Below are 21,236 nucleotides of genomic sequence, written 5' to 3' on the forward strand. Positions count from 1 at the left end.
TTATATCTTTAATTCAATATGACCGTTTACATTGTCACATATATAAGAAAATACATGTAACGATACATCTAGCACACAATATATAAATATGTCACTGATTAAAGTTGCAAAATTGCTATTGCAGAGACCTCAGTCATTTATTTTATCATTTTTATACAAAAAAATAGAGCTTGACATTTTGGCGCGTTTCTCCACTCGGCAACTTCCGGACCAATACGCCATAAGATACTTCCGCCGCCATCTTTAAACTTGTTGAAAAGTTTATTAAAGTCTTAAGGAGAAGTTTTTCGACCTTGAACTCATGCATTTCATCGAGCAAGCTGAAGTACTTAAATATAATTATGTAAGTAAATTGCTTTTTGTTGTTATTTAATTGTAGATTTCAGGTAATCGAGTGATAAACGAGCGCAAATTGATCTCGGCAGGTGCGCGCTTTATTTACTAAGATCTGTCCAGGCGCTTGGAAAATATTTCGCTTCGAATATATTTATTTGTTATGTATTTAGATCGAAAATAGAAGGTAACATTTATGTTCGCAAGTTTTGTTAAACTCTTTGAAAATGAACATTGTTTTGGCATGTTTATTAATTGTTGTCTTGTCTTAAAGTCGCAATGGTACAGCATGATTAAGACTTTTAACTTTAACTAAGTTAAAGAGTTAATTAGACTGGTGGAACCTATGCTCGCGGTATTCCTATGCTAGCGGTATTTCGATAAATATGCTCACTGCAGAAGCACTGCTATATTCAACACCGACCAGTGGTGAAATACCTTTACAACAAACGTAGCGATAGCCGCGCGTGCCGCTCACGTGACGTATACAGCAGCCGATACATTTTACGCAATCTGTATCCGTCGCACAAATCTCACACAAATATGTCAAAATCACTCAACTAAAGATTGTTTTTTGAAATCATGCATTACATTCAGATATAAGATACATTTAAGAGCAAGATGTGATGAATGTGGCGCCTGGCTACACTACGAGTGCCTTTCGAACCATGAAAAGGTCTTAGTATTTTGACAAAGTCCAAATGGTTCTTCCTGAGATGTAGGGAGGAGTAAATTTCCTACACACAAAAGAAGTGTAGAAAGCATTAGCGAGTTAATCACTGTCGTTGTTTGAATCTTTAATACTTAAAACATTCTGTTTTTAAACAACATTATTATACGTTTCTAAGCTTTGTTCTAATAGTGACTCCATTTCTGTAAGGGAAATATACACATAAAGGCACATACTAAATGTTATCCCAATTTATTTTGTTTTTCACATAATAAATGAGTAATGTTCTAAATATTATATTCGCATATGCTTGTTTGTTCATTTTTAGTCTGCTGAATTTTTCTTCGTCCTTAGTTTAATCGATATTACATACCGCCAGCATAGGTTCCCTTCAGGGCGAATTTTCACCTTTTTACGTATGCCGTGTCGATAGCTCACGAGACGACTAAGTCACGTGATGACGCACATCAACAATATGTTTCGCTAAAAGGAGGATAACTTTATGTTTTTGCATAGGCAAATCGAATTAATAATTTTTTCTTGCTTCTTAAAAAGATTATATATGTACAAAATACCGCGAGCATAGGTTCCACCACTCTAGTTTAAAAAGCAAATAAATACAACAAAATTTCCTTTCCTAGAACATAGAAGGGCCAGAGCAGGCTTGTGGTAATTGGTTTGAGATTGAAGGTATTTTTATACATGGCAGGAGCTGTTTACAGTAGTCTTATGCTGATAAAATGTATATCAAATCATGCAGTTTTCTCAACTTGATGAAAAAAGTCAAAGTGTAACTGACACCACCAGTCTGGAAGGGTTTTAGACTGCTCTACGTCAGTTCAGAGCCACCCCATCCAGTACAGCCTAGCTCACCTTGCCATAGTTTTAGTTGTTTCATCTTTTACACAAGATTTTAACAGTTTTATTGGGAGAATTGATGGCTGTCTCATCACCCTAGTTAGGTACAGTACAATACAATAAATTTTATTTAAAGTCGGCAAGACATCTTAACAAGAAACATAAGCTCGAGAAGAGCTTTTATAACCGACTCTAGTATACTAAGGTCAACAATACAGTCTTTTAGACTCCTGACCTCTGGAAAAGAAGAATTAATGTTGTAATGAATTACATGCCATGTTTTTATCACAATCGGGTATTCATAATTTAAAATTTTTTAACATGTTCAAAATATTGCAGTATGATGCTAATTTCATTTGGGTTATAAATTTTTACTTGGATTTTGTCATAGACTCCATGTTTAAAAATCTCAAACTTCAGCCCTTTTTCATCAATTTGTGTTTGCTACTAACATCGGCAGGGCTTTTTCCCCGGCCCCTATAAATCTACCTCCTGTAAAAGGAGGTAATCCCAATGCAAAAAAGTATGTTTTTTTCCCAAAGTTGAATTTAAAATTCCCAAATGATTATACCTTTTAGGGTTTTTGCTGTTTTGAGATAGTTTTGCTAATTTGTATGTAATTTTAGGTAAATTATAATACTGTTGAACAATTACTGAAATGCAATTCATTAATATTTCACACAAAAACACATTTATGTAGATTTTGGTAATTTGCAAATTGTCCCAGTTAAGACAATTACTGAGAGCATTTTCCCAGTTCCACCGGTGCTGGTGCATTCCCAAACTGATGAAAAAAGGCCTGATCGGTGAAATTGGGAATATTGTGTTGTGAATTGTGGAAATTGGGATTATTTTAGAATATTTTAACTAAAGAAAATCAGCAGTTGTAATGTATAGTTACTGTTAAATCTGAGCAATATGTACGCTGTAATTCAATGTCTTTTCAGCAGGAGAAGTGTTAAAGTAAACTTTCACTTTCCACCAATAGTTACGTGTATCAAGTGTGACAATTTTTACAGCTGTCTGCAATCTATTTATTTTTCTTTGTTTGAATGTAAAATTTCTTGAATTTACCTCATTCCTAATGGAATCCATCGCCACAAGGGTATGAGAGAAGAGGGCATGCAGTTCCCCTTTTTAATGCTTAACACCAAGCAAGGGAGCTATTGGTACCATTTTTCACATCTTTGGTATGACACGCCCGGGGATCGAACCCATGACCTCGTGCTGAATTGCTGGATGGTATTTTATTATTGTCTTGTTTCGATAGCAACAGTACTGTTTACCTGATCGAAAAAGCAGAAAACCTCGCTGGAACCACAACGTTATATTTATGTATAGATTAATTCCGTCGTTATACATGACACAGTGCTTGTTTTATGGATACTTAAGTCCATTATCACAGCCAGTACTTACTTTTCAGCAAGGTGCTTGACAATGTGATGTAAGGTCAACCCCTGAAAGTAAACTTTTACATGATTATCAGTTAGAATTCCTGATGTTAAGAGTAGTGAAACAATGAAATTATTAAATAAGAGCCACAAAAACTTTTGAGTGTTGATTACAAATGAAATCACTTGACTTTAAAGTAGCAAACTAGCACTACAACATATTAAAAGGTTTGAAAATAAATTTAATTTACAGACGAGAACATGATCATCATTAAATTAAAACTATTTTAAAACCTAAATAAAAGAATTACAATGTCGAAAAAATTAATTTTGAGAAATAGCACTGATAATATTCAGAAAAAATGCAAATAATTGTAATTATCGTTTTCATTGCAAGTGTGCTCTCAGAACAGTCTAATTTCTGTTATTTTTGCAGATCAAAAGATCTTACTAAGCTTGATATTTAAACTTGATAACTGCTTTTAATTTAATATTGTTTTGTTAAATTGTTTGGCTTGCGTGAAAGCGATATCGTTAAGGCCATGGTGACTTTCTGGCTTTTAATGCTGGAGGAAGAGTCAAGTCCCATCACATCATTATGTCTGGCATGCAAAGACACCTGGGTAGCACCTGTCCTCCCCAAGTAGATGGCATCTCCATATGAAAGAGTTCTGCACCCCAAGGGCGGTTTTGAACCCACAGCGGTCAGGGGCAAGAGATTCTTAGTCAGCAGCATTAACCTTTCAGCCATGTAGGGCCCCTATAACTTTGGACAATAATCAGCTGATGTATTATTTGATATTTTTTAATTATTTTCATTATATTGATTGAAAAAAATTATCAATGGCAGCCACAAACTAGACACAATTTTTATAGTTCAATGTCCTTGATTTTTTCAAGTGTGAAGCATATTTTTAGATATTATTTCCACTGTGTATAAGTGCTATTTCCTGCAATAGCCCGCTGCAGTTTCCTGCAATTGTATAACTTGCATATTAGATTGCCATAAAAGAACATTGGAATGGTAAGTGATTTGTTTAGAGTAGTTTGATCTCTTCCTTTAATTTAGCAAATTGAATAAAAAGGTTTGGTCACTTTAACAGTTTGAAGAATAAAACCTTACAGCAACACAATGCATATTTTGTCCGAATATATGTTGTTGCCAGTCTGGTTACTGTTATAATCACCTGCAATAAACTAAAGCATCTTGAAGTCACTAGGTCCAGCAAACTTAATTGGTTGCGAAAAAGCTTTGATTTGCTAATACATAAAAATTGTCCTTGATCACACCATGAGAGTCTATTACATACTTTTTAAAATACTGATTTTATGCTGGTGCCCATATCAGTTGTGTAAGAGCTATCTTGCTAGCTTAAATCCAGCTGATTCTCATCAGCATTGAATCCAGGCTTGATGAAAAATCTAAAATACAACTCATAAAACTCGGTCTGTTGGATTAATTGTTAAGGCTAGGCTGCATAAAAGCTGAAGTTAAAATTGGAACAACTTTTATTGAATTTTGCCAACATTTGTTTTTAAATCTTTTCATGTAATGGTTCAACTTCAGCCCATGAAATATGTGAATTTATTAGTGCTTGAGGATTACTGCTCCTTATATATTAACCCTTATCATGCAGAACACCATTGATTCTGCCTTTACGACCAGTGTATCTGCACTGTTCGCCATTCATCAGTATCTTTTTGGTAAGCTCCCCTTTTAACACTGTCCAAATTGAAAGATGAACAAGTTCATTAAAGAAATTTAGCAGGGTTAAAAGTACACTGCATGTAGAAACTTGTCAATATCAGAAATAAGTTCAATGGTCCATCTTTATTAGTTTGATGTGTTGCAGATTGACCAAGGCATGTTTGAATGTGAAACTATTACCGAAACAACTTGTTCTTCTTTTACATGACCCTGAAATTCCCTTAAAGTAACTGATCGTTTCACATCCATGTATGTTTATCCATCACTAATTCATCTAAATCTGTTTGATAGCCCTAGAGAAGATTCATCCAAGTCAATGTTTCACCCCAAAAAAGAATTATCTATCCAAATCTGCTTTATAGCCCCAAAGAAGAATGATTCATTATGAACTCCTTATTTGTATTTATGGAACCTACATGGCCCAGTAGTTATGGTTGCTGACATCAAATCACTTGCCCCTCACAGATGTGGGTTTGTGCCTCACTCGAGGCATTGAATTTTCATGTGAGGAAGCCATCCAGCTGGCTTATGGAAGGTCAGGGGTTCTACCCAAGTGTCCACCCGTGATGAAATAATGCATGGAGGGGCCCCAAGGGTCTTCCTTCACCATCAATGTCGGAAGGCCCCATATGACCAGAATTGTGTCAGTGTGACGTTAAACCCAATAAAAAACCAAAAAAAAGTATTTGTATTTGTAACTTTTTTGTAGAACATAAAAAAAAACAGCGTGATCAGATTGTTAAAATAGGTTTGTATTTCAATTCTGTACTTTTCCTTTTCTGAGTGCTGGATTTTGCAGGTCACCATTTCGAATATCTGTCCCCTCACCTTTGTTTGGTTTGAACTTCGGCACCGTTGTTTGGTTTGAACTTCTGCAGATAAAATAACTTTTCCTCTAGTAAGCTTGCAGAAGGTTGATGACTTTCTGCAGGTTGCTCTGCACATACCTGTCTGCGATTGAGTAATTGACCATGCTGCTGATATTATGCAGATACGGCTGGACAATGTTTGTGTGCCCTTGACTCAGTCTGTCTTAAGGTAGTGGACTGTTAACAACAATCAGCAGTTTTGTTTTGTGATTAAATATTCTTGTATTCTTTTTCTTCATTTTTTGCTGAAAATATAGCTCGTACAACCACATGACTTTCCACACTAGTCTGATACTGTGAAGTCATTTTTGTTGAGGTTTTGGCCAAAACGGCTGTTAATTGGGACAAATGAATTAAAGATTTTTTTTTTTTTTCTTTGCAGATAAAAATTAACTTGATTTTTTTTTCATAGGTTTATATAAACCGTGGAATCAAAGAAAATTTGTCCCCCCCCCCCCCCCACCCAGCTCACCCCACCCACCCAGCTCACCCCACCCTACCCTACCCCATGAATATTAATGATTTCACAGCAGTCTGAAGAAATCATATGTGGAGAATACATACCAGAAAAAAATATGTCAGTTGTCAATATTCATACACTATCTCAGAGCATTATTTTTAGGCTTCATTTCAACTTCCTGTAGAAAAAATAGCCGTTGTTCCAGGTTTTAAGACGGAGTAAAGAATCAGTCAGATACCTCAAGCAGAGATTCATAACCTTAGTTCTGGGTATTTAATCAGGGCTCAGACCAAATCTTGACCTCGGCGGGTTAAGCAGCTACTGTCATTAATGTAATGTCACTGCTATTAGGCTATTACTTAAATCCTTAAAAAATCGAGATTTTGTTTATATTAATGTATTATCTGATCAGTGTTACGCATTTATTTTAAGCTAAATCTTGGTTATTTATCTTTAAGATTATTTTTTTCAATATACCTGTTTGACCTTTGCCTAATCATAAATATTCATTCTTCCCTAACATGGATAACAAATTTACTGGAGCCACAGGTAAAATACAAATAATTTTGTTAGGTTAAGACTCCAGTTTTACAAGTGTAATACGCTTCGGTGAGCATATTTTGTAATGTTTATACTGTCGGTTTTGGTCGTAGATTATTGTGCGAGTTTTTGTTACGAGAATAGGGGTGGGATTTCCGTTTATAAACTGTTTGACATTACGATAAAACTGATACAATAGTGGTTCCGGAGGCGGAGAAGTTCACTACTGATTACTGACCCAATGAAAGGCACCCATAGTGTGACTAAGAGCTCTCATGTATTCAATACACCTTTAGATTCTCTAGATAGGGCTCCTAGGTAAATTTGCTGATTAAACTTTGCTGAAAATATGATTTATATTGTATATTGGATAACACTGGCGGTGAACTGACAGATTTATTCTTTTTTTGAGTGCTAAACTATTTGGGTTTGCTTTATTTAAAAGGTGGAAAGTTTATGTTATTTATCGGCTGTGTGAGCGCTTGTGTATTAGTGTGGGAGATTGGAGTTAAAACAAAAGATAAACATTAGCTTTGCTTAGGAATTAAATAAATTTCGGGAGCAGTTTTCACTGTGTTCTAGAAAGTGTATGTATACAGAATGATTTATTGTTAGCTTTATAATATAAGTAAAGTTAGTATAATATAATACCATCCCTGTAAAAAAATCTTTTATAAGCATGTTCTCATCTTTAGTACATAATTTTCCCACTTTTCTTTGGTATTCTGAGGTGTTGTTTTCTCCAGATTTAAAAATAATTACAAGTTTTCTTTTGTGAGGACTAGCCTCTGAAAGTTACTTTGTGTCAGGATATTCCATGTTTATATTTCTTGAGGTCCCATGATATTTTGTTAGTCAAAGTCAATGTGAGAAATGTGATTTTTTTAAAGATACATGAAAACTGATGACAAATTTAAATCATTCACAAGTATCTTGCTGTAATACAATAGTTTGAAGGGTATTAAATATAGTTGCACAGTTTCATGCAAAATTTTTTGTTCTTTAAAATTTTAGTTGGATTTAAATCTACAAGGAACGTTTTCTGTCACTGTAGTGTAATGATATAAGTGTAATGATATATGTATCATATATCACAATATTAGAAAGTTATTTTGAACAAATATTTTGTGCTTCACCAGAGCAAAATTGTTGTTTTACATGGATGGAAAATGGGTTGTAGCTTGTTTGAGTTTAGAAAAAATATATACAAGGTATTTTTGTCACATGATTGTCAGTTAAATTATTGTTTAGGTCCACTTTTTGTCAAAAACTAAAAGAGCTTTAGCTTGGAAGATTTACACATTTGTTTATCATTGCTAAATGGGTCAGAGGGCCATGAACCATAACTTTGACATGTATTTTGATAGAGTTATGACAGTTTTTGTAAATATGAATTTTTTGGTCATAATTTGTATTTAAGTCCACTTTTTTTAATACTTTAAGAGGTATAGCTGAAATTTTTCAGACTCGTTTATCATCTTTAGGTTAATACATTTATACCAAAAAAATGGCCAATTTTATTCTTAGAAAATTGAGTTCTTGGTAAAAGATTTTGTTTGGGTCCACTTTCCTTGAATATTGTAAGAGCTATAGCTTTGTAATATTATAAGTAAGTATGTCAAGAACCATAACTCTGAACGGGCATTTTGTCATAATTATGGCCCCGTGTAACTCTAAGAAAATTTGTAATTCTTAGTTACATATTTGGTTTAGTTTCAATTTTCTTAAATACTACAGGCTAAAAACAATGACGAAAAAAGAAGTGATGCAGATATTACAGGATCTACAATATTCTGTTTATCTTTACTAGATATTGTAGTGCCTATTATATAAAAATGTTAAAAGTCTAAAACAACAGAACTGAATATTAACGAGTTGGTGGCAGTGTAATTGTTACAGTTGTTATGGTATGTTTATTAATTACTGATCTTTATCTATAAAAACACTAATTAAGTAGTCTGTATCAGAATTATCAACTGCATGATCGCATAATTAAATGACACAGTTGAATAAAGGAATGTGGCTGCACATGTACATCGGCTTTAACTCATATCTTTAAAATAACTCCCTGTTTGTGAATTTCACTAATATATTTTATTGACAGCTATTTTAAAATTTTGATACATGGCGTGTAATCATACATTATGTATTTATTAATCAATATAACTTTAAATGTGGTTAATTAATCAGATTTTTATCAAGATATTGAGTTTGAAAGTTTATCAAAGAATTCACAAGTGTTTACTGAGCTCTTCATACATGTTAGATTATTATTGGAGGTATTTTTAAAATTTGAGGTTTGGTTGCCCAGCTTAAGCATATAATTATATAAATTTACTAAACAAATGATCACCGATAGAATATTAAGAACTATTTTAATATATTTGTCAAAAGATTTACATTGCCAAATATGTACTTGACTACCTTGTTGTGTAAGTTATTAAAAAATTACAAGAGATAGGTTATAATATTATCTTAATCATAAGTAATATTTTTTTAACTTTTAAAAGAAGGTATACGGTAAGGAGGTATAAGCGAACTTGCAGCTGCAGGCTTAAGTACTTCTCTCAAATCCACTCCTAAGGTTTATATATACAACAGCATTAATTTTCATGTTTTTTGATCTACAATGTAAATTAATGGCAACTTTTTTTGGTTACACTTTATGATTTATGACATGTAATGTAATACTGTTTAAGTGCATAGGTCAAGTCAAATATGTATTCGGTTGAAATGCTATCCAGGTATTGGAGAGAATAATAGACTTGGTAAGCCTTGGTTCTTCAGTGTTAAAAAATCATAGGTAAAATTTAAATACGATTTTTTTCACAGGGTAAATCATACCCAAACATTGCAGACAACTGTGTTACATAATTTGAATGCACAATATTTATGGCACATGCCTGTGAAGAAAGCACTGAGAGAATTTCCTCTGTTAGGCCTCACCAAATTAAAAAGTTGTTCATCGGATTTGCCGCTCGTATATTTTCAGAAACACAAAAAAAATATTTTTTTTTGTTTTTGGCTTGCGCTCGCCCCATTGAAAAAAATCAATCCAAAATTTTTTGGTGCGCTACTTTTTACGGACGTAAAAGTGTATAAATGCTTATAATTTCAGTCCTAGATTGTTCTCAAATGGATTTTAATCAAAATAAATACATACTACGCACACATCGTCTATAATAAATCATAACACTTATGCACCTGTCAATATTTTGCCCGCCCGGGGGAGCGGCGGGCATACACGGGACTTTAGACAGAAGGCCATTCCCGACAGGCGGGAATTAGACAAACATTTGATGTACCAACAAGGCTCTAGGGTGGGATTTAGACAAAAAAGGTTGTCTCTAGGGGGGGGATTTAGACAACCAATTTTTTGAAATGTCAAATTCCCCTGGGTCAGCCCGCCGCCCCTCTTGGCGGGCAAAATATTGACAGGTGCATATTTAGTTGCATTAAAGTTGTTTCCCCTTTATGCAATTACGCCATTTTCTTCAAATGTTTACCAAATTACATGCTACAAAAAATCGATTTATTTCATTGAAAACTGGACGAAGAAAAACATACTAATTTATTTGATAACATCTACATTATCTTGGTAAGGGTAAATACTTATTGATGCATGTCACTTATCTGTTTTCTGTTTTTCCTTGCCAAATGATCAGCATTTGCATACGAAAGTTGGTGGGGTAAGGAATTTACATTATGAGTTGTTTTCAGAACAGTTTCGATTTTCAGATTTTCCAGTCATTTAGTAGACTAATGTTAATGCACGTTAATCTCCATTTCAGACTTTAATTGAGACTTTGTTTCAACAAATTTAATATGTTATGAAAGTTTAAAGTTAGAAAAAGAGCTGTACATAAGACATCATGCTCGACTTTTCTGAATCAGAGCTTTGCCAGTAAAAGGGGCATAATAGTCAGAAGCTTTGAAAGTACAGAGCTATTGGTCATTATATAAAACTTAATTAAAAATATTCTATGTTAAAAAGGGGCATAACTCTGTCTAGATTCAGACTTAAGAATATTGTTTCTCCAGGTGTAGACTTTGACAGAAAATAACTGTTCTAAGTTTCAAATCAGAAGCTTTAATAGATCTAGTAACACTCGCATAGATATTTGATGTATCAAAAACTTTGTAAAGTCAGCTAAGAATGCTACATCAAGTCACATATGTGTGATAAGTATGGTGTAAGGTTATGCATTGTTGTTTATTACATATTTTCAAACAGCATTTTCAAAAGCATGCATTATTTGATTACAGTGTACTGTATGACAATGTTATTACCTTTTTTTCACGAGTTCGCTTTGTTGTGCGTCTGCTGGTCAGATTTTCTCAATCCCTGGGGACTTACTTTTTAATTTAAAAGGGCTATACATTCTATTTTAAGGTTTTTATTAGTCAGTCGAGAGCCAAATGAAGACAAATATATTTCTTCGCTCTTCGCTCGCTCCAGATTTTCTCAAAAACCTAAAAAAATATTTAAATTATTTTTTCGCTCGCCGCCTCAATTTTTTCAGAAAAAAATCCGATGAACAACTTATCAATTTGGTGTGGCCTTAGCTTTAGAATTTTATTGATGAAGTAGTTGCAGCAATTTTATTATAGCATGACTAATTATTGACCTGCCTGTTCTTTTCATGTAGTTTATGTGCATTTAGATTTTTTGTGGTTGTGGAATTGTAAAAATCTTGTAAGGAAAGCATTGTAGTGTTTTTGATACTTTTCATCCAGATGTTTTATGCCAGCTAATGCAGTCCCATCTGCTGTCTCTTACATGTATTCTCTTTGTCAAAATTGAGATAATATTGATCTTCAAGAGTCTGAGCCAGCCAAGTGTAAGCTTAAAATATATGTATAGTATGAAATCATGAAACTTTTCCAGTCAGTTGATGTACAATAGATATAGAGAACTTGGGTCATTCCTTTTTTAGCTCGACTTTTTGAAGAAAAAGTAGAGCTATTGCACTCGCCCAAGCGTCCCCGTTGGTTAAAGTTTTTGATAAGGTCGAATATCTCTATTACTATCAAAGCTATTGACTTGAAACTTAAAACAGTTATTTACTATCAAAGTCCACACCAGGAGAAATAATCCCCATAACTCTGGTTTGAATTTTGACTGAGTTATGCCCCTTTTTAACTTAGAACTTTTTGGTTAAAGTTTTTGATAAAGTCAAATATCTGTGTTTCTATCAAAGCTTTTGACTTGAAACTTTAAATAGTTTTTTACAAAAAAAGAAACTTAAAATAGTTTTTTTACTATTGAAGTCTTTACCAGGAGAAATGATCCCCATAACTCTGGTTTGAATTTTGACTGAGTTATGCCCCTTTTTAACTTAGATTTTTTTTGTTAATGTTTTTGATAAAGTCAAATATCTGTGTTACTATCAAAGCTTATGACTTAAAACTTAAAATAGTTATTAACTATCAAAGGCTACACCAGAAGAAACAATCCCCATAACTCTGATTGAATTTTGACAGAGATATGCCCCTTTTACTGGCAAAGCTCTAATTCAGATACAGGCACTGAGAAAAGTCGAGCATGCTGTCTTATGGACAGCTCTTGTTTTGTCTCCAATTTGAAGAGTGATATAAGTCTTAAAAGCATTTTGGAAAAGAAAAGATAAAATTTTCAGCTGTTTTGGGGAAAAGTTATGTTACATTACTTACCTATTTGCATTATGCAACATAAGGGATGGAGTATTTTCTGAAAGTTAATTTTAATGTGTAGATTTTTGTCCTGATATGCTTTTTCATGACTTGCATCTGCGGTAGTTACAAATTTCTCTTTGCTTTGAACAAATTAGGTAGTCATATGAACAACACCTGAGGTGTGAAACAAGGGGACACCTTCTGTCCATTGTTATTTATTAAGTTTAATACCATCGTTAGCTTAAGGGCTTATTTAAATGTTAGTTGAGCTTTCTGTCATATTTAATCTGAAAATTTTATCTTTTTCATGTCATTTATATTAATTATACATGTCAAGAATGCGAATTACTTCTTAAATATGAATGATTTATAACAAGATTTGTTTCGGGTCAAGATTTGTATATATAAAAGTGGCGACAAGCTCAGTAGGCTGTATGAATGTCTTGCAAAAAGTAATCTAGTACAACAGTTTGCCGTGAGCTATTCTTTCCTCACTTTTTTGTTGCTGTAAAATGAACAACTTTAGTTATATTAGAGTCATGTTAGATCTTTATTTTAGGCTAGTGTTGAAAGCAACTGTTCTTATTGAATGTATATGTCCCCTTTCATTTATTTTACAAATAGTTGAGACTGACAATTTGGAACATTAGCTACCTAATTATTTACCATAGATCAGTCTCTTTAGGAAAATAATAGGTAACTTCCTTTTTTTCTATTAAATTTTGAAAGCTGCAGAGTAATAATCTATACCCAGACTCAAAAAATTTTTTAATCAGAAACTGCAATAAATTGTAAATTAGGCCAAACTTGACCTGCTGCATCATTGCAGATTGCGCGTTACATAGTGACAGTCAATGCTGAAAATTGAAAAAATCTATGATAAACTTCTCTTTGATCATTTGATAGACTACATTAAATTTAAAACTAGATCTTAAGCATCCTCACATGGACCATCCTTTTTTGGTTCAAAAGATTCGCCGCCTGAAAGTCTGCATAAAAGGCAGTAAGATATATATATATATCAGGGCTCCGGAAATTTTGAGAACTCAATCGGTCCGAAACGAAAATCATGACATCGGCGCTACCCCACCCACCGCATTACCAATATACCATATTTGTAAAACGTGATAGAGTAAAGAAATAAGCATGTCATTAATTAGGAATGATTTACCGGTCACCGCGAGTTACCATACAATGAAAACGCTTATTCATTGTTATATGTGATCGTTACTGTGTTTAAATTTCGATGTTTTTCCGAGAAAATACTTGCAGAGATAAAATTGCCGAGGCATTGACACCGTGTATCTAACTAGTCTAAAAGCCAACGCATGTGACTTCGGTACTGTATTCACGGCAGAAACTTTGTGATTTTTCCTCATTCTTTGACGGAATTTTATAAAATACAATGCGTCAAAGTGAAATGTTCTCTGCGAAACATCCTCAGTACTTTAAGAATACTCTGTCGGGGACCGAATGTGTACGTTATGTGAACGCAGAGATCGAATTTCCCCGCATGTATAGTACCAAAAGGTCACGCGGGTTGACCGCGGATATTTCATTTCACTGGCGTTGTACTTCATTAGGCAACTACATTTTATAAAGTTATATGTTCTCTTCTGGTGTAAAAACAAAATTTCATTTTGAAACGTTTTTTAAAAGACCGATTTGATAAACAGTGCCACTCCGGTTTTCTTTATCATTCGTGTTTGGCAGTCCATTTTTTTTTTTTTGTACAGTCGGGTTGCAAAGACGATTTTGTACACTTGTTTCAACTGGAGGTCCAACTAATGAATCATGTAATTTTTACAAATCAAGTAATTATAAAAACTATTTATATCAGTTTCCCGTGTGATGTCTCATTAAATGCAGTTACCGTTTGTTTTTTACCCGTGATTAATCGTAGCCTTTTGAAATAAACCATCCGTCGGATTCTAAATAAAAGAAGTGGATCCCCGTCGAAAGCATTTGGATCCAGTCAGAAACATTTGGAAACCAGTCAGAATTGTTTAATACACTGCAGTCGGCTGTCTGCAAACATTAAAGGATGTGCCGCGCGAGCACTGATTGCCTCACATGCTAATTACAGACTGATTATCAAGGTGACAATCGGACCATTTGACATGTTTATTGATTATCTGAGAGTGCTACCAACAATTAACAGGTGATCAAGTCAATATTTATTTATTGTCGGTAGGTGATGGTGTATCGAGATTTCAGACCGAAATTTATACTATTCTCCATTTTTACTGGACCGATTTTTTTCATTTTTTCACTTCACGAATCGGTCTGAAAAGTCAAAAATCGGTCCAAAACCGACAAACTGGCAGATTTCCGGAGCCCTGTTATATATATATATAGATTTTTGCAAACTTTGAAGAATGTTTATTTTTTAGTCAGATCTCAAAAATGTTAGAGATTTTTACTCCTTGTAAACAGGCCTCCATGGCCAGTTGGTGGTTCTACCCAGGTGCCCGCTCGTGATGAAATTGTGCACGGAGGGGCACCTGGGGTCTTCCTCCACCATTAAAGCTGGAAAGTCACCATATGACCTAAAATTGTGTCGGTGCGACGTTAAACCTAACAAAATAAATAAATAAATCCATGGCCAGTTGGTTAGGGTCGCTGACTTCCAATCACCTGCTTCTTACCTTTAGGTGTAGAATTCTTGATGTCTCAGGAAGCAGTCAAGCTGGCTTAAGGAACGTCGGCGGTTCTATCCAGATGCTTGCCCATGCCTGAAATGGTTCCCTGAGGGTCACCTGGGTTCTTCCTCCACCATCAGATTTTACTGCCTTGGAAGCCTAGTGCTAGAGTACCTGCGTGGAGTGCAGGAGGTTGTGGGTTGGCTACCTGGCCGCATCATTCTAAAGACATAACAACGGTTCTGGTAGCTTCCTTGCTTTGCGCTGAGCATTAAGAAGATAGTGCTAGGACTGGTCAGCCGTATGTTAATAGTATAATGTGACTGGGTTGGATATCATGTCATGTGTATCTGGCAAGATATTCCAGTGAGGTAGCTCTATAAAGCTGGGCATTGTGCTCACTGCTACAATTAGGTAGTCATTTATATGACTAAAAAATGATGGGAATTTTTTTATGCCCCTGGCATCTACTGATGCGGGAGGCATATAATGATTGTCCTGTCCTGTCCGTTTGTTCAATTGTTCGTCCGTCCGTACGAGGTTAACCAAATGGGACCGTTTCATCTAGCATCAATACCCCTATCTAGAATGACTTGATACTAATGCAGATGTAACCTGTGACCATTCCTCAGCTTCAGACATCACCTGACCTCAGTTTGACCTTGACCTTGAACTTGACCTCGTTTTGGACTTGGGTTGCTTTGTATCGACAAGGCTGCCACCCGGGGCATCAAGCGTTTATTGAACGCAGCTCTTTGTTTTCATCAAAAATGGTTGAGTGAGCCAAAAAAATAGCTTTATATAAGGAAGATGGTAACGCTTTGGTTTATTTTTAGGAATAACAGTAATCGATACAGTAACCTGATTATCATAAAAACTGTATGACATCATGATCTCTTAATTTTATTTGCAGGCGTGATGACTGATGTAAGATGGCGGCAGCCAGTATAAAGGAGGAGGTTCGTCATGGAAGTGCGAGCCCTTCAAATATGCCGGGGCCGTCTTCAAATGAAGGGCTCATCAAGTCCTGTGGTGAGCATTCCTTCCCCGCATTACATGGGCTCATTATGGCCGAAGACAGACGGACAAAAGAGAAGGAGATGAATAACTTCCAGAATGTAAGTTAAAATTTTGAGATATTGTTGAGACATCTCATAAAAGTTATATTGACTGAAAATATGTGACAGGGATACACAGTAGGAATCTGCTGTATTAAAACAGTCCTGTCCTTTCACAAAAGAAGTTAAAGAAGACAATGAATTATATAAGATAGTTCTCACAGAAATCATTTTTTTCAAGCCCGCTTGCGGTGAGCGCAATATAGTTGTCACTTTTGGCGGGTCGTGTATGTGTGTGCGTCCGTGTATGTGTCTGTCTGATTTTGTCCGGACCATAACTTTGACATGCATGGACCAATCTTGTTCATATTTGGCATGAATGTTTACCTCAATGAAAAGGAGTGTCATGCGTAAACCCCATGTTCCTATCTCAAAGGTTAAGGTCACACTTTGAGGTCAAAGGTCAAATTGAAGTTTGTCCCAAGCATTTCTTCTTCATGCATAGTGGGATTTTGAAGTAACTTGGCATGAATGTTCACCATTATGAGATGGAGTGTCTTGTGCAAGAACCAGGTCCCTAGGTCTAAGGTCAAGGTCACACTTAGAGGCCAAAGGTGCTGGCGGGCTCGACAATCTGCCCATGGGCATGCAGAATGTATTTCTAATTTGTAGTTTCAGGTGACTCCAAAATGTTCTATGAAAATATATAGAAAGATTGGCAATGTCAGTCTGTCTGTATAATGGAAAGTATATACTAAAGCCAGTTAGCACAAAATTGAAAAACACTTGTTAAAAATCACAACTATTGTAGTAAATAGGCAAAAAGGTGGTAATTACATTCAATTAGAAAGTCTTTATAACAACATTTGGGATTTCAGTGGTCTGAATGAAGTGTATACAACTTATTGATAACCTGACAAATGGCCATATTTGTACTGAAAAGGATCAAAAGAGAACTTCAAACAATTTTTTGTGTGAAACAGCTTGTGTTGAAGCAGATTGCTAAACAAAAAGTGTGCACAAGCTGTTCGTTTCGTGTAAACTTAACTCCTATTGGTTAGAGCCATTTAAAAAAATCAAATTTGAATTTAACGAAAAATTGGAATATTAGTATTAATAAAAATAAAAACAATAATTTTATGAAATTTTAGAAATTAAAAAATGAAATATAATACTCTTTATCAAAAAGGATAATTATATGTAAGCAAAATGGGTGCCTGATTAATTCATTGATATGATTTTGATGTGTAATAAAAAAAATTACAACAGGACTTTGAACATCTGCAAATTTGTGTCCCATGAAAATAGCCATTTTTACCATTTATTATGCGAATTGGTGTTCACTGAAAATTTACTCACTTGCCACAAGCATGCTAAAGGTTAAATGATTTCAAAGCATATATTGATTAAGATTTATAAATATTTCAAAATTAATGATTTTTGACATATATTTCAAAGAAACTGAAAAACTGATAAAATTTTATGTGGTAATTTTACATGGGCCGTGCCATGAGAAAACCATCATAGTGGGTTTGCGACCAGCATGGATCCAGACCAGCCTGCGCATCCACGCAGTCTCGTCAGGATCCATGCTGTTCGCTTTCAAAGCCTATTGGAATTAGAGAAACTGTTAGCGAACAGCATGGATCCTGACCAGACTGTGCGGATGGTTTTCTCATGGTACGGCTCAGTCATAATCAATCAAGTTAAAATTTTATCAGATTGAAAATGACTTCCTTATTCAGAAAATGTAAAAATAAATTTGAAAAACAAATCCACAAGATAAACAGCTCCAAAAACATTTTTTTTAAAAGTTATTTTGTGGTCTATAAATTATTAAATAAAACAGATTTCTGTTTTAATTATAATGAAAAATTATTGGCTTTAATTTTAAGACTGATTGTGGAGTAAAATTTTATTTTATCTTTGTAAAAAAAATTTTTTTTTATAAATTATCATTTTGTGTAAGTAAAATTTCTCATTTTACTAAAGTTTTTATATCACATGCACTTAATTCCAAATAATATATTAATATAATTAATTATTATTCTGCAGAATACTTCATATATTTTAACCATCCCAGATTCCTATTAAAATGTAATTAAAGGCAGACTTGAAAGAGAAAAGCAATCAGGACCAATGATTTGACTTCAAAGCTGCTTTATCCCCTTGAGGCAACTTGCTGGGGTAAAATTACATTAATCATGTGAAGGCATTTGTCTTGTTTTCATAGAAATTTTCATGAGCAGGTGGTGCAGTTGTTATGAATGAATGGAGCCATTTGATTGGCTGTTGGCTCTGATAGTCCACCAATGAAAACATTTGGTGCAGCTTTCAAAATGGAGTAATGGTCTTTGTGTGAGATGAAATGCTAAGGGTTTATCAGTGAATGAATGGAAAAGTAAAGAAAAGGAGATTACTTATTTATCTTGGATGTACACATAAATATGTGTCCATAAATAGGGATAGCTGATAACATTGATGCAAAGTAGACATATTTTGTGTGGATTTAAAGTTTAAATGTGTAGAGATTTTGGGATAGATTTGGGGTGAGATAAAGCTGACCACTTCATGGTTCAGTGGTCAAACTGAACTGACCAAAGTCACAAGTGTATGTTATGTGTGAACAACTGACAGTGCTTTTTCATTAGTGTGTACAAAACTGATTGAATGAAAAGACATTAGTCTGTGTATATTTTACAGTGTACAGTGGAAAGGATATTTAAACCTTTTGAGATTTTAGTTTGATTTGTTTTACAAAAGAGAAATATGTAGGAAATTTTATCAGAAGTTTTATGTCAGTTGAGCTGTGTGCCTCAAAACAAAACAATCGAAGTACATTGTTGGCTACTTGGAAATTTGTAAATATAATGTAAAATGTTGTACAGCATTGTGAGTCCCGACTCTACACAGACGGACACGGAAAAACAGGATGTTATTGATGCCAAGAAAAATATAAATGGATGTGATAAACTCAAAGAACTGATACACAACAATGAAGATCAGTTTGAATTTTGTAAACCTAATACTACATCATTCAGTACGTACCGTGATCGGACCAGGGAATCTCATTCCGTCACGAGCAGCCCGTGCAAACCAAGACTGACTGTTGATGTGTCTAAGTTCAACCGCATTGGAACGTGTAAATCCGTAAAGAGGTCCAGGGATTACGATAGTCCAGTGTCAACTTTAGAAGAGGTATAAAGTCAGAAATATGAAGGGATATAAAGTTAGATAAAAAATACGGTTTTCTCTAGAGACTTGCTGCTCAATATATAAAAGCTATTTAGAGGAATGGTTTATCATTCACAACCATTCATATTAATGGTATATTAAAGTCTTACAAGGGGTCAGTTTGAGGAAGCCAGCTATCTGGCTTTGACTCGGAAAGTTGAACTGTAATTTTGAATTTGACAGATCATTTGAAGGCTGCATTTCTGCATAGATCATTGTCCTTCAAGACAGGGTGCTCAGACTTTCTTTGGATTTTTTCGGCCTGAAAATTAATGTAAGAAAAGATGAGGCTTACTAAATTCTGCAGGGTTGCAAACAATTCAGTATACATGTAAGCCCATGTGAAGTTTTTAACCTATCACCTAGTTGATTATTAAGTGCTTGCATCTTCAGGTATTTTAAATTATGAGGGATACTTTTAAAAATTTAAGCCACAAGTATAATTTTGAAAGGTGGACCAAGAGTTTACTTGTATTTCAATATGCTCCAGTATACAAAAAGATGAGACAATATTCAAGTTTTTAATGTAATATTATGATCTCTGTAGTATTTTCAATCCAAAAAATTATGAAGACTGATCAGTCAGAAATAACCCTGGGGCAATATATCACAGTTTTACAAACAAGTGGTCATAAAATCTAGAAGGGTCTAATTGTAGCCAGCTGTCACATCAAAGGAGTCCACTGATAGTCTAAGGGCCATCATATCTTAGGCCTGATAATGTGAAGTGTGTGTAGTCCATCTATTCAACTTCATATGTAACAGATTTCCTATCATAATATTTATGCATTATCTGATTGCACTATGGGCAAGATTTCTCACTGGGGTATTATATGGTGTCAAGTGTTGGTAAGATTTTGTGTGTGACTTTGTTGTGTTGACCACATGTATGCGAGTGTTCAAGGTTACAGGTCACTAATTAAAATCCTTCTTTGTTTCATATAAAATATGACAACTTCAAATCTTACATACATGTCTTTAGAGAACATCACTTTTTCCTACAAATACATTTTGTGAAAGTTGTAGGGGATTGAATAGTTCCTATTGAAATGCCCATCAGTGGTGGTCTTCTACCCTGAAAATATGAATATTTGCTTTGTCTGCACAATAAACCACTTGTTCTGGTTTTGATCTGCTTAACTTCACTTTGGAGTATTAACATGAAAAATGTCACATTTCATGCAGAATACATTCAAGCATTATTAAAGCACCTGTTCAACATGAAATTGCACAAAAAATGGTAAACTTTGGATCCATTTACTATGGACTTGTTACAGCTAAACCATGGAAGCACAATTACTGACATTATCTGACATTATTCCTCAAGGTCTTGTTACAGCCCCCCCCCCCCCCCCCCCCAACCTTAGCTCAATAGGGAGAGTGCAGATCTATGGGTCTCAGGATCACGAGTTCAGTCCCTTAGTGAGGTACGTGTGTGTTCTTCATAACAATTTGATAAAAGACATTGTGTCTGAAATCATTCATCCTCCTCCTGTGATCCATGTGCAGAAGTTGGCAATTATTTGCAGAGAATAGGTTAGTAATGGTACAAAATCCAGGAACACTGGTTAAATGAACTGCCGGCCAATAACTGAAATACCGTTGAAAACCCTCTCCATTCCCCCAAAAAAGCAAAACAAGAACAATCACAAAAACAACAGCAAAATAAACCACAACAAACAAAATTTAATAAAAGAAAGGCCTTTTAGCACACAAACATGATATGACTGTATTTAAAGTCACATTTTTTAACTGCTCTACAGGTTTTTAGCGAGATATACATTTTGTATATAACAATTTACAGTGGTAAAGGACTAC

General features: G+C 34.5%; 1 protein-coding gene across 5 annotated transcripts in view; it reads left to right on the forward strand.

Moving 5' to 3' along the window:
- The first annotated feature begins 211 nt into the window (after positions 1-211).
- LOC123560702 (putative uncharacterized protein DDB_G0277255) overlaps positions 212-21,236 on the forward strand; it is a 54,879-nt gene continuing 33,854 nt past the window's right edge. Inside the window, exons 1-2 of one of the 5 annotated variants that reach the window (XM_053553165.1) lie at positions 212-343; positions 16,040-16,244. In XM_053553165.1, the coding sequence (XP_053409140.1) occupies positions 16,059-16,244 (186 nt within the window). In that variant the 5' untranslated portion in view covers positions 212-343; positions 16,040-16,058. Of the gene's footprint in view, positions 344-429; positions 521-6,961; positions 7,148-7,189; positions 7,417-16,039; positions 16,245-18,644; positions 19,383-21,236 lie in introns of those variants that run through there. The other 4 variants (XM_053553168.1, XM_053553167.1, XM_053553166.1 and 1 more) reach the window with 4 other exon arrangements.

Source organism: Mercenaria mercenaria, chromosome 10 (assembly GCF_021730395.1).
Source record: "Mercenaria mercenaria strain notata chromosome 10, MADL_Memer_1, whole genome shotgun sequence".
NCBI classification, from domain to species: domain Eukaryota; kingdom Metazoa; phylum Mollusca; class Bivalvia; order Venerida; family Veneridae; genus Mercenaria; species Mercenaria mercenaria.